The sequence below is a fragment of the Apis cerana genome, linkage group LG15 (assembly GCF_029169275.1).
Source record: "Apis cerana isolate GH-2021 linkage group LG15, AcerK_1.0, whole genome shotgun sequence".
NCBI classification, from domain to species: domain Eukaryota; kingdom Metazoa; phylum Arthropoda; class Insecta; order Hymenoptera; family Apidae; genus Apis; species Apis cerana.
This window is the reverse complement of record NC_083866.1, coordinates 2,717,465-2,730,754: the sequence shown is the minus strand read 5'-3', so window position 1 is coordinate 2,730,754 and position 13,290 is coordinate 2,717,465. Positions and strand designations below refer to the sequence as shown.

Below are 13,290 nucleotides of genomic sequence, written 5' to 3'. Positions count from 1 at the left end.
AACCGGTTCGATTCACCATACAGTTATTTAACAAGCGGGTTTTCGACGCGGATAAGCATCGTTTTGGCGCGGCACGCTTCGGCTGCTCGCGCCTAAACGCGTGCACGCCCGGAACGAATTAAAGGCCGTCTCTTTTTCTGACCGAGCGAACCGTCCGTTTTGCTCGATTGAACGCTCGTTTAACGCTCGATCGGACTGTCTTACCCTCTGTTTTCCTCTCGAAAACCGACGATTCACACCGATTATACCGATTATACCTAAAGAGACGATTTTGCCTGTCTTTGGATCTCGTTGAAATTGTTTAACCCCTTAGTAAGGAGCAGCCAATTAATACTAGTAAGTATTTATTACATTTAATTATAATTATATATATTTGTAATGGATATTTATAATGTTCAGATTAATAATACAATTTTCAGAAGTCGGTTAGAGGAATAAGAGATACAAAATAAATTTTCATAATTAAAAAGAAAAAGTGATTTAATTTTCATTTATATATAATCATAATACAAGAAGAGTAAAATTCCACAAAATAGCTGCAGATCGAATATTTTGATAAAATATTTTCATAAATTTGATTTTCTAATTAATTAAAATTCAATTAGAATCGAGTGTTAAATGTTATTATTTTCAAGAAAGGAAAAATAAAAGGAATTTCTTCTTTCTTCCATACGTTTACAATACAATAATACGCGCAATATAATTCGTCCAAAATTAAAAAAATCACCAACAACAAGGAACAAAATTCCACTTCGATCTCTTCGTTATTGAAGCATCGAACCCAATTCTCATATTCTCGAGGACACGGTCGCTTCTCAAACAAAATAATTCGAACCGATAATTAGCGTCATTAGCGAGACGTCCCCTCGTTAAACCTCGTTGCGTGCAGAGAAGAGAAGGCAGGGAGAGAAAGTTATAGGGAAACGTCGCGTGCTGCTCGAAGAGAGGGTGGTTCTCGAAATCCGCACGATAATTCCGCCCATTCCGGATTCGGCCCCTCCGACTAAATCCTTTTCCGATTCTCAATGCTACTTATCCCCCGTTGCAGAGTCAGTAGCGTACGAAAAAGGAGAAAAATAACGTGGAATCACCATCCCCGACTAAGCTTTCAGTTGGAAATTTCTCGTGAAAATACGGACCTAACGAAAATATGAGGCCGAGAAAGAAGAAAAAAAAGAAGGGTTGGAAAAGAGTTCGATCGATATTCGATATCTTTTTTTTTTTTTTTTCATGGAATTGACGAGTCTTCGTGAGCTGGGATAGATGGAGAAGCTCAGAAGGATAGAGAGAAGTGTAGGGAACCTTTTTTTTTTCATTTTATGTTTCATATTTTGCATATTCGATTGTGACTCGGGGATCGATGTGCGGATTGAATGGTTAAAGCTTGGGTGTTTGTGCAGGGATGACGGGTTAAATCAGGGATGAGGTTTTTTTCTAACAAGAGGGAGTCAAAATTAATTTTTGATATGATTTTTGAGTGATTTTGATATAAAAATAAGTAATATAAGAATTTAATCTCTCTGCTCTTTAATCTAAAAAATTTTTTATGAATAAAACAATAATAAATCGATAAATTACGTTTCTTTTATTCTATATATCTTACATTGAGAATAGAGATTCATTATTTTTTGGATATTTTGGTGTATGTAAAATTATATTTTTCCAATTTTTAGTATTTTTTTCAACATTGGGAGCAATCTAAAGTTGTTATTAATGGATCTACCACATACGAGGTGTCCAATTTTGAAATTGAAGACTTTTTTTTTAGAGTGAAAAAAAAAAGATATTGAATATGTATAAAATAATATGCATAAAATTATACACAATACATTCTAAACTATTTTAAAATTAAAATCTTAGGAGCGGAAAACTTTAATTTCTTATGCCCCTTGATAAACATTTCAGAACTTCTCCGCGCAACTTTTACGATCTTACGTTGGCAAAAAGAAAACGTGTGAGGAGAAGAAGAAGGAGGAAAGACGAAAGCGAAAAGTAGAAACGAGATACAATTCCCAGCCCCTACAAAAGGGGCTGCAGACTAATTTATGCGATAGTTCGACATCCCACGCCAATGTTTTAGGGGTCTGACGTTTTCCTTTACCACTTGCACCCTTATTCCCTCTCGTTCGCCTCCCTCCTCGTGCTCTACGGAGTTCCAAGGGAACAAGAGGGGTAGACTTGTGAATCAATACAAGGGCCACCCTCCCTCGACCGACTGCTTCCAACGATGGACTCAAGACGGCTTATATCTCTCTTTAATATCGTATGAAACAATTGAACTTTTTGAAAACGAAAATTGAATTTTTAGAAATTTTTTGATAATATTATCTTCATTTATGATTTCGAAACATTTTGAATTTTTTTGAATAAATAATTGAAAATTGAAGAAGTAAAATTTTTTAGAAATTTTTAGAATTTTCTTGTATCATAACAATCGAATTCTTGAAATTTAGTAATTTTTAGTGATATTTTAGTAACTTTTTTAATAAGTAATGCTTCAATCAATTATTTTTATTTATTAGAAATTAAATTTAAAATGTTTCTTTAATGAAACAAAAATATAAAATTTCAAGAAATTTTAGAAAATTTATTCAATAACTTTGTTGTTGATTTTTTTATTTTATATCATTTTTAATTATAAATTTGAATCACTCTGTATCTTGTAATAATAAAAAACTGGAGGAATTTTAGAAAAATAATAATAAGAAGAGCTAATTTCAACAAATTGCTTTTAATTATAAGTTAGGAAAAGTTGAAGGATCTTCTTCTAATACAACACGAAACACGAGAAATTCAAAGAAAATGAGAGACTTTTTAATAATACCTTAGTAATATTAACCGATTATTTTTAATTAGGAGTTTGAGATACTCAAATGTCTTTCCAACTGAAACATCATTTTTAAGAAATATTGAATAATTTTTTTAATAACATCTAATTTTAATCACCCTTTTTACAAATCAATTATTTTAATTCTAATATTCTAATCCGAAAAAAAATCGAAACAAGAGAAGAAAAATTCAAAACCAAAAAAAAAAAAAAAAAACAAAAATAAATAAATAAATAAAAAATAAAACAAACCGATATTTTGCTTCGATCTATGTGAAAGATTCAAAACGAAAAAAATACAACAAAATTCGAAAAACAAACTCTTCGATTCGAGATAAAAAAAGAAAAAATTTCGATACTCCGAAAACTACCCCCATATCAAACGAAAAATAATATCTTTGAATTTACATCTTCAAACAATTCAACTTCAAACTCACCAGGTATCGTTCACGTAAGCGTGAAAAGAATTGGAAATGAAAAGGACCAAGCAGAAACCTTGTATCAAAGACACTGTTTCTACGTTTGTCCTCTTCCCCAGCTTCTTCTCCTCCTCGAAGACTATGTACTCTATAGTTTCCAACCCCCTCAGCCGGATCGATTCCCCCCTCTCCACTTTGATACGATGGTTTCCGGCTCGCGCGACGGAAGTCGAGGTCCTCGCGTGTCGGAGATGCTTGATTAATTTATCGCTCACTCGCCACTTACGCGATTGCGTGCGCGCGATTTGTTACGCTCGAGAGGGTGGCAGAGGATTCGAAATCACGCGCGAGTGGAATATTAATGAATATTAATGAATTATTGCAAAATACTTTTTTTTTCATTTAAGGAATTTTCTTTAATAATTTTTAATTGGTCCATACTGTAAATAAGTCGTTAAATTCATTTTTTTGATTGTATATTGGAAAATGATTAAGAATATTATATCAAATTCTCGATTTCTTCCTTAATTAATTTCATTGTTTTTAAGAATGTCTAAGAATATTTCAACAAAGATAATTAATTATTAAACTATTCATTTTTCTATTTCCTCGTCTATTTTCTTCTCTGGTATCAAAAAATTTTATAAAAATTACCAATTCCAAAGGAAAAGTAATATTATAAATAATATTATTAACGAGACAAAAAATCTTTTCTTCTTCAATTTTCCCTAATATTTCGAGAAAAAAATCATTAATCATCCGAAACCATCCACTTCCGCTCCCAAGATCGAATTAAACAAATACACGCTTCCGAAAGTTGGATCCTCCATTCTTCCAAGTTTCACAAACTTCTCTTCCCTTTTCCTCAACTTTCCAATAGCCTTCGTAGCAACGTGGAACCGTCTCAAAACATATATTCGTGTCTCACAGACACGGACGCACTTTTCCAATTCCGGAACAAAGAGGAGGAAAGTCGTCCGTCGGCGGAAGTCTGTCTGAGAAGGAGCAATTATCGCGACGTGTTCCAGACACCGTCGTTCTTATAATTTCAATGGGGCCAGACAGAGGTACGGGGCCAAGGAAATTCTGGCCAAGGCTCTTTACGCGTGGTTCAAGTCGAGCCAAAATCCGGTCATGGTTCATCGAAATATTCTGGAACCTATTCCACTACGGGGATCTATGAATGATACGTTCGCAAATATGATAGCGAATAACAACGAGAATTGGTTTTATTGGTCCATCTTTTATTTTCTTTATGGATGTATTAAGAATGATATCGTTGGATGGGATTTTTCATTTGTTCTGTGTTCCTCTTTGTTTCTGGGGATGATTAATCACATTCAATTCTTCGTTTTTTTATTTAACTTTATCTTTCTTTTTTGCAGAGGTAAATATAAGTTTATTATTAAGAGTTATCAACTCAGATATATAATATTATTTTCCTAGGTACGAAATTGTGCATTAATCATGCGATTATTATATATTTTTAGAAATATGTATTTCTGCTCCAATATTCTTTATTTTCGTTCAGGGTAATAACGATAGAGGGCGCGAATTATCAATATTTATCATTATTTCAATTATGTTAAAATATGAAACGTAATAATTATTATACATATAATAAATAATTTATCTTTCCTCAAAATCCTCTATTTTTTTTTTTTGTAATTTATTTTTCTTTATTCAGCTCATGATCCCTATCAGATCCTTAATTTTTGTTTTTTTCTTTTTTCCAATCTTCTTACCGTGTGTTCTAAAGATATCTCTTTCCTAGCTTTGGTTTCTTCCTCCTCTCAGCGTTTATTCCTCTTTTGTTCGCTTCTTATGTAATTTCTAGGTTTAAGTCGAAGACTTAGACGTTGCGAAAGTCATCTCGAAGAATATAGTATTCAAGAAAAATAATTATAGAATAATGATTGCACAGATGATAGAAATTAAATTATTGTGAAATGAACAAATCATTATAGCGAGGCGATTATTTAATTTTTTTAATGGAATTATAATTATAAAAGATCGATAAAAAATATATATGTTTCTTTATAAACGCGTCCATTTTATTCATATAAATTTATCTTTCGAAAAATCCATCTAGTTTTGACTTTTATTTTTAAGTAAGTAATCCTTAACAAGACCCAACATTATGATAATACATTTTAACAAACACACTTTGCTCTTCACCATTTAATAAATACACTCGACCCTTCCATAACGCGTTATCGGTTCCTGCACTTTATTTTTCGCGTCTGTTGTACCATTTAATTCCATTTCCCAGCTTTCACGGTTTAACAATTACCTTCGTCGAAAAGTCCAGGGAAAATTCCATTTTTTAATTCGATTCCTCCCCCCTCCCCCTTTTCCTCGTAACGGCATCAACTGGTAAATTTCAATCATCGATTTCACGGAATTTCAAGCTGCCTCGTTCCGGGATTCGCAACGTTTACGCAGCCAATTCCGGATTTTAATGGAAACCGATGATTACGTACGATGATTAAATTAATGATTCGGCCACGTTTCAACGTTTAATCTTGTAACGGCGATTTCAACGGACTTCAATATCAGCGGCAATCTGGAATGGTTAGGTGTTAAAATTATTTCAAAAAGTTCAGTCTTGGATTCAGAAAATTCACGGATCGATTTATTATTAGTTTTATGAATCAATGGAATTCACTTAATCGTATTATTTGTAACTAATCTCATCTCCTCATTTATATAGGGTATTAAAGAGGGTGTATTCTAATTGAATTGAATTTAATACCTCTAATTCATTATAATTGTACGGTGAAATTCTAGTATTGAAATTGATAATTCGAGCGTTGTTAATTTTATTACGGCAATGCACCAATTACTAAATCAACATTTGGTGGATATTACACTTAATTGTCCCCTTTCTCATTTGCTATGTTACAAATACTTACGGATTATATCGTGTAACTATTTTCCATTTGGATTAAATCGATCTTAATTTTCATTTGTATTTTTATCCTGTTTCGATTTGATTGAAATCCCTTTTCGGTTTTGTATTCAATTTTCCATAATTTTCGTTATTTATATGAATCTTGAATTATTAAAACGCTTCAACGCGATAAAAGTTGATTCGCTTCTATTTTTAACACGATATGTATAATTTTAGTTGTTTTAAATTGTTCAATTTAAAAGAAATTATAAGTTTCTAAAAAAACAGTTTGTAATATTTTACATAGCGTGTGTATTTATATATCAATCAATCTTCCGTAATTTTATTTACATCTAAAATTTTAATGGAATTGATTCTAAACATCAAATTATTTTTATTTTCTTTAATACAGGTCTTCTGAACAATTTAGTTAAAGCAAATTGATTTTCTGATCAAAATTAATAAATCAAAAAATATCTTCATTTTTAATTCTATATCATTCATCGCATAAAACAAAATAAAAGATATAAAACAATATTTTTAAGGTTATGTTTCACTCATCTTCTATTTCTCTTCGATTAATTGCACGAGATAATAAATAGGATGCAATAAAAATCGAACGTGAAACGTAAGGGAATACTTCAATTATCGTTTTTTTTTCTTTTGATGGAAATTTGCATCGCGAGACAGATCTATTACGAGGATAAGTGTGATCTATTCTCATCCATTTCGCTGACCCCGGTGAGAAAAGACACGTTTCGGTGTCCTTGCATTCTGTTCAGCTTCAGGATCCGGTGAACACGTCCGTCTTCCATTACGATAAGAAAAATATATGGCCGGATCGCGGATACATCGGCGATTTATTTCGCGAAATAAGCAGAAAAGAGCCTCCCTTGTTCGCGGAAAACTTTCGTACCGATCGATCGACATTTTTAGGTTAGTTTTGGTTTCTATTTTACACTGTCGGTAAAAACTTTGGTATTACCAACATATTATTCCAAATATGTAAATTCAAATATTTAAAAGATAATTAGATTAGAATTTTCTTATTTTAGAACAATAAATGAAATTACTATTAACATATGTAATTTCAAATTAATAACAAAATTGAAAAAATGTTTGATATGAAAAGAATGGAACATGATTCCATATTTTCGGTTGATATATATTACACGAGATAGTTGTGATAATTATTTAAAAAAGCAAAATTGAAATAAATTTGTGAAAAAAAGTTGTTATCATTTGATCTAAGATTGAAAATTTAATATTTTTTTTATATGTAAATATCTCGTTTTTTTTTAACAGAATATTATCTACGTAGGATAGTTTTGACAGTATTTTAAAAATAAATAAAACCGAAATAAAATAGAGAAAAATTACCGACACTCATTTGATAATATTTTAATAACTTATAAATAAATTTTGTTATGAATCCTGTAATCGTTGGCATATTTATGAATATTTAAAAATATATTTAATAAAACATGAACTAAAAATTATAATTTTATTTTCGATATTTATACAAAATTAATAATTTAAAAAATTTTCAAGCAATCAGTTCTTTACTACAAATATATTTTCCTTGCCTGACATTAATTTCAAATTTATTATGTTAACTTTTCTCCAATTACATTACGTCAAAATTGATGATTTTTTTATTTCAACAATGGCACGAAATATAAATTATTTCAACTCGAATTCATCATATTCTAAAATTATTCTACAATTTTCCATCATTCTCGAAACCTATATCACCGCGTTCCAATGCAAATGCAATTCGATTACTACTCAATAATTAATGTAATAATTAAACCTGGAAATAAATGAATAATTCATAATAATGTATAACTATCCCAACGAATTTATTAAAATTCATAGTTATGATTTATCTTATATCTCTTATTTTTTAAAAAACGTTCCCAAAAATGCAATAACAGAAATTTTCTCTCTCAATAAACGAAATAACCACTGTAATAACATTATATTGACTTTAACTGTCGCTAATTTTACGTCTGTAAAGGATAATGGCAAAATGAAGGGTGGTTCGATAATATGGAACAAAAAGAAGAAGGAGAAAAAAAAATGCAGAAGTTTCCAGGTTAATCGCGAAAGAGCATCGAGTCTGGTATTTCTCGCTACTCTCCTCATCTGAGCGTTAACCTTTTCGTTTTGTTACATAAGCCACGGTGAAAGTAAGGAACGTCCGCCTGATTCTAATTACGTTATACAGCACGGCACGATGATTTTTCAGTCGATTATAAAATCGATCGATCGATTTCCTTTATAAATGAGAGTAATTTGTTATTGTAAAATTTCCATTAACGTTGATATTGAAAAAATTTTTCTTTCTTTCCTTTTATAATAGTACTTTTTTTTTGTCAGAATATGATAGTTTTTAGATAGATATTTAAATTGATTGTCATAAAATTTCAATTTTCATCGAAAATTTTTTTTCTCTTTTTTCTTCCCTTATAAATGATATAAATGATCCAATGATTAAAATGCGATATTATAGAATTATTAATTTTTTTCCCCCCATTTCCTTGAAGATTAATGAGATCATAAATAAAAATTATGATATAACATATTATCATTTTATTACTATTCTTTTTTATTTTTATTTCTTTTTAATGAATACGGATTATTTAATTTTTCATTTAATTGTTTCCATTCACCGCGATGTTTCGATTATTAAATGAACAAAGATTGTAATATGTCAAATTTACATTTGTTTTTCTCTTTTAAATGGAAATTTTCTCCATTCTTTCGTATTACTTGGCAATGTGACGGATTATAAAATGATCGAAAATTATAATAAAAATATATTATGCAAAATTTGTTTTTCTTCGCTAATGGAAATGGGAAATGAAAATTTTCTTTCTTCTCTCTCGGTATTACTTCGCCAATACGATAATTGATATTATTACGAAAAACAAATAAAAATTTTAACAAAAATACGGTATATAAAAAATTTTTAATCTAATTTTTAATTTAATTTTTAATTTTTAAAATTTTAAATTTTAAATTTTTAATTTTTAATTTTTAATCAAAAAGACGAAGAATATTAGATATATCCATAATATATCGAGATAAATGCAATTTCAATGATTTTTTTTTTTAATCATATAAAATTCAATTGTTCATAGAATATTCCATTAAAACATAAGTTCATTCCAGTTCACAAATATTTGGATGCCGGGTTATACATCATAGATCGCCCAAAATCGATTAATTTACAATTCACTGTGCACACACATATTTCTCCATGTCTCAACTTCTGCAAAAGTAAACTCATCAAACAAACATTACACTATGCATTATTAATTACAAGGATCGTTAAAATTCTTATTAATAATACAACACATTCGTACACATCGGGGCAGTAACGATCGATTCGTTTATAGTTGACGCTTTGTTATTCTTTGTTATTATTGATACATCTTCTCCCATATCGTTCTTTTGTTCCTGAAATTCTTTTCCACACAATAACGCATTCTTCCATTGTTTTTTTCTTTTCAAACACTTTTTTTCGACATCTTCGAAACTCGCTTTTATCCATTTATTTTTACACTTTTCTTTTTTTTCTTCAAAAATTCGAGAAAAGAGAAAATAAAAGTTCAATCAACACCTAATCTATTCTCTTCTCCCGTTTCGTTCTTCCTTCCACACTTTCCAACTATCATTCCACCATATCCATATCCTTATCTTTTCATTGTCGAACGTGATTTTAACACGATTCAAATTTCCCTTCGATCATTATTCCGTTTCGATTCGTTCCGGATGCATGTATGCGAGAAGTTTTTCGCTGGAATAAAGCGATTCGAGCCGGCTGAGAGAGGGATAGAGGACGAGGGACGAGGGGAGGGGGGAAGAAAAAATGGGTAAGGGAGGGAAAAGTTTTAAAAGTGAGCGGAAAGTGAGCGAGAGGGGGGAAAAAATTGAGTTTCCACCGCGCAGACGGCGAAAAATTCTCCTCAGACTGAACAGGATTTCGTTTCGAGAGGGAAGATGGAAAATAGCTGATGAAATTCGTGATAAGTTGGAGATCATCTCCTTTTTTTTTCTTTTTTTTTTTTTTTTTATTGAAACTGCGCGGAATACCGGTAAGAGGATAGATAATACAAATTGGTGGAAGATTAAGAAAATTGAGAAGCCAAGCTCTTTTTGAAAAATACGCGGTAAGTTATTCATTATTCCAAGATTGTTTTGCACTTTAAAGTGATAGAAATTCCTTCGAGGGAACCGAATTAATCGGAATAAACTTTTTAAGTAATTCAAAATATTGAAAAGGAAAATTAAATTTTAAAAAAGAAAAGAGGATCTCGAAGAAAAAATCTATGCGAAACATTAGAATATATCGTACGGAGTGAGGAAAATATTTCAATTTTTCGACCAGAGATGTTGTTTCGCGGTCAAAAACCCGTGAAGCGCGACAAAATGGCGGCCGGTCGAAAGCATTGAAACTCAAATCGGACGATTGTTCTCCGCTGTCGGTGACAAAAGCACGCTTTCGAAACAGTTCAGATTATCGTATTTGCGAATTATGCGGCTGCCGGGGCAACCATGTGTTCGTTAATAGCGAGTAATAAGAGAGGTTGGGAGAGGCTGGCAGGTGGAGAAACGTTTCTGGGAATTATAATTGGCATTTCGAGCGTGAAACGCGATAAATAATGTATGGTTGGAAAATTAATTAATATAAAAGCATAGTTTAGTTCGACGCGCAGTTTCTGCCCATCAAATTGGGGGAGACCATTTAAAATTTTATTTCGTTTTTCCTTTTCTCTTTAACAATCTTAAAACGTTGATCATAAATTTTATTGATCTCTGTAAAATATTGCGAAATAAATAATATTATTTATTGTACTTTACACATTTTAGTTTCGTGGCATTTCAAAATTATCGTTGTTATCAGTGTGAAATATATTGGGTATATTTTTAAGCGAAATAAGTGATAATTTTATATTAAATAATTCCAATCAGAGCAACAATAATTAAAATTATATCTAATTTCTATTATTTTTTTATCTATTACTTAATCATCAAATTGGTTGAATTGGTTAATTTTAATTAATTTTTCAGTAAGATTGTAAGTATTCAGACATTCGATATGTACATTTATCAATGTTTCAGAATTGACAATATTATATTAATATTTATTGAACGCTTTTTAAAACTTTAAATGAACTTCGATATTTATTAAAGTATCGATAATTTGAATTTTCTTGTTTTGAAAATTTATATGAATTTGATCATATTTAATGAACCGTGCTTTATATGAAAAAGGGATAAAATTATCAGAAATAAAATTAATATTAAAAGGAATAATATTAAAAAATTGAATTTCGTTTTTTCTTTTTCTTGTTTAAATTCTTGATTAAATTCTCAGAACTTTGATTGTATTTTAACGATCGGGATATAAAATGATGGCCTGTAGACGATTTCATAAAATATGAATTAATATGGAGAAATTTAAAGAAGAAATTATTACAAAGGAAATTTTATTTGACGAATATTGAAACGAAACGAACATGAAAATAACTAATTTTATTATATTTTTGTAATCATTCATGGAATTTGTTATTTTATCATGAAGATAGAACACGCGCGTTTCATATACGTTAAAATTTCATTAAATTTATATTATCATGCATTTATTACAATATAATTACGGCAATGTTCTTGTTAATAAAGCACATTAAATATGAACGACATTCTCTTGATTAGAGACATGCTTTGCGTTCTCAAAATTTCGATATTTGAATATTTCATATAAAATTTTGTTTTAATTTTTAATAATAATATAATCTTAATGTAAATAATAATATAAAAACCTCATGTTGGATATGATATATCATCAGCAAGTTGTTGGTACATATGCTATGTCCTCATATTTTTATCTTCCTTGCACTGCTTACCTAAACAAATGAAAATGAATATTTTATTAAATATTTTTTCAGAATTGCAAATTATTACACATTATGTAGAAAATATTGTATTATAATCTAAACTTAAATATTTTATTTTAACTTTTAAAGTTATATTCATATTTTTAATATTTTAAATTGACTAAATTAATAAAAATCTCTTTTGTCAACTTTTTCTTATTTTTATAAAAAAAAAGTATAATACCTACTTATTTGAAGCTTCAATAAAGATTGTTTTGTTTTAAATAATTTTTAAAATATCCTTAATCTCCTAAATGTCCTTAAGTTCGTAAACAATATTTTTTCATCAAATAAAAAAAAATATATCAACAATTTTAAAATAAAAATTAATAAACGAAAAATTAATAGACGAAAGCGCAGAATCTTTACGCTTTAAAATGTTTTTTCGGTACAACTTCCGGTTCTCGAGATATCGTCGTACAAAGAAAATAAAATTTTTAATCGTTTATATCCGATTAAACTCTATTAAAATTAGAAAAATTTAAATCGTTATAACTCCAAAGATAATGATTTCCGGTTAACGAATGAGCGATCATTAGAAGCGTGAAACCTTATCCTTTAAAACTCTTTTTTGTTCACCTTGAACCGAGTTTTAGTTCCCAAGATATCGTCGTGTAAACGAAAAGGTAATTTTTATCCGTTTACTATTTTTGTCTTTGTCGCTTTGTCAGATCTTTTGTTCGTCTTATTAACCTATTCCTGACTGCAGACAAGTGGAAAACATATTTCTAGGAAAAAATATAAGTCACTAGATCCGTTCATAATCTCTGTATTGTCGTAAACGGTTTGGATACTTCGAATCCTTATATCTCAACAACCAATTGAGATATCGGGATAAAACAAAAATTGACTTCAACATGATTTTTTCTATTTCTAAAGTAGGTTTCTCTTAAACTTTTTATCCATTGTTATTATTAATATTGCATAAAGAAATAACTTAGCATATATTATATTTATTTAAATACACTGTAGCTCAGATTCCTAACAGTTTTCCATTTCAATAAACTTTAACTTTTTAATTTTATAATTCGATTTTATTATATTTCATTATATTATTTTTCGTGTATCCGATTCACGAGTCGGAAATCTTGGCGGATTCATTCAACGACGACGTGGCATTATTCTATAGGGAAGATATTCCACCGCGAGTCGGGGGATGATATTGTGCTCATCCGTGGGGGGTTGCACGACGTTTCATAAGACAAG

At 29.8% G+C, this 13,290-nt stretch overlaps 1 protein-coding gene across 2 annotated transcripts in view; it reads right to left on the bottom strand.

Annotated features, from left to right (window-relative positions):
• Window positions 1–13,290, bottom strand: part of LOC107993341 (syndecan) — a 162,328-nt gene that overhangs the window by 20,773 nt on the left and 128,265 nt on the right. The window contains exon 1 of one of the 2 annotated variants that reach the window (XM_062085450.1): window positions 11,971–12,049. The exons of the other annotated variant lie outside the window; for it this stretch is intronic. Coding sequence (XP_061941434.1) covers window positions 11,971–11,994 — 24 coding nt within the window. The 5' untranslated portion in view covers window positions 11,995–12,049. Of the gene's footprint in view, window positions 1–11,970; window positions 12,050–13,290 lie in introns of those variants that run through there. 2 annotated transcript variants of the gene reach the window in all.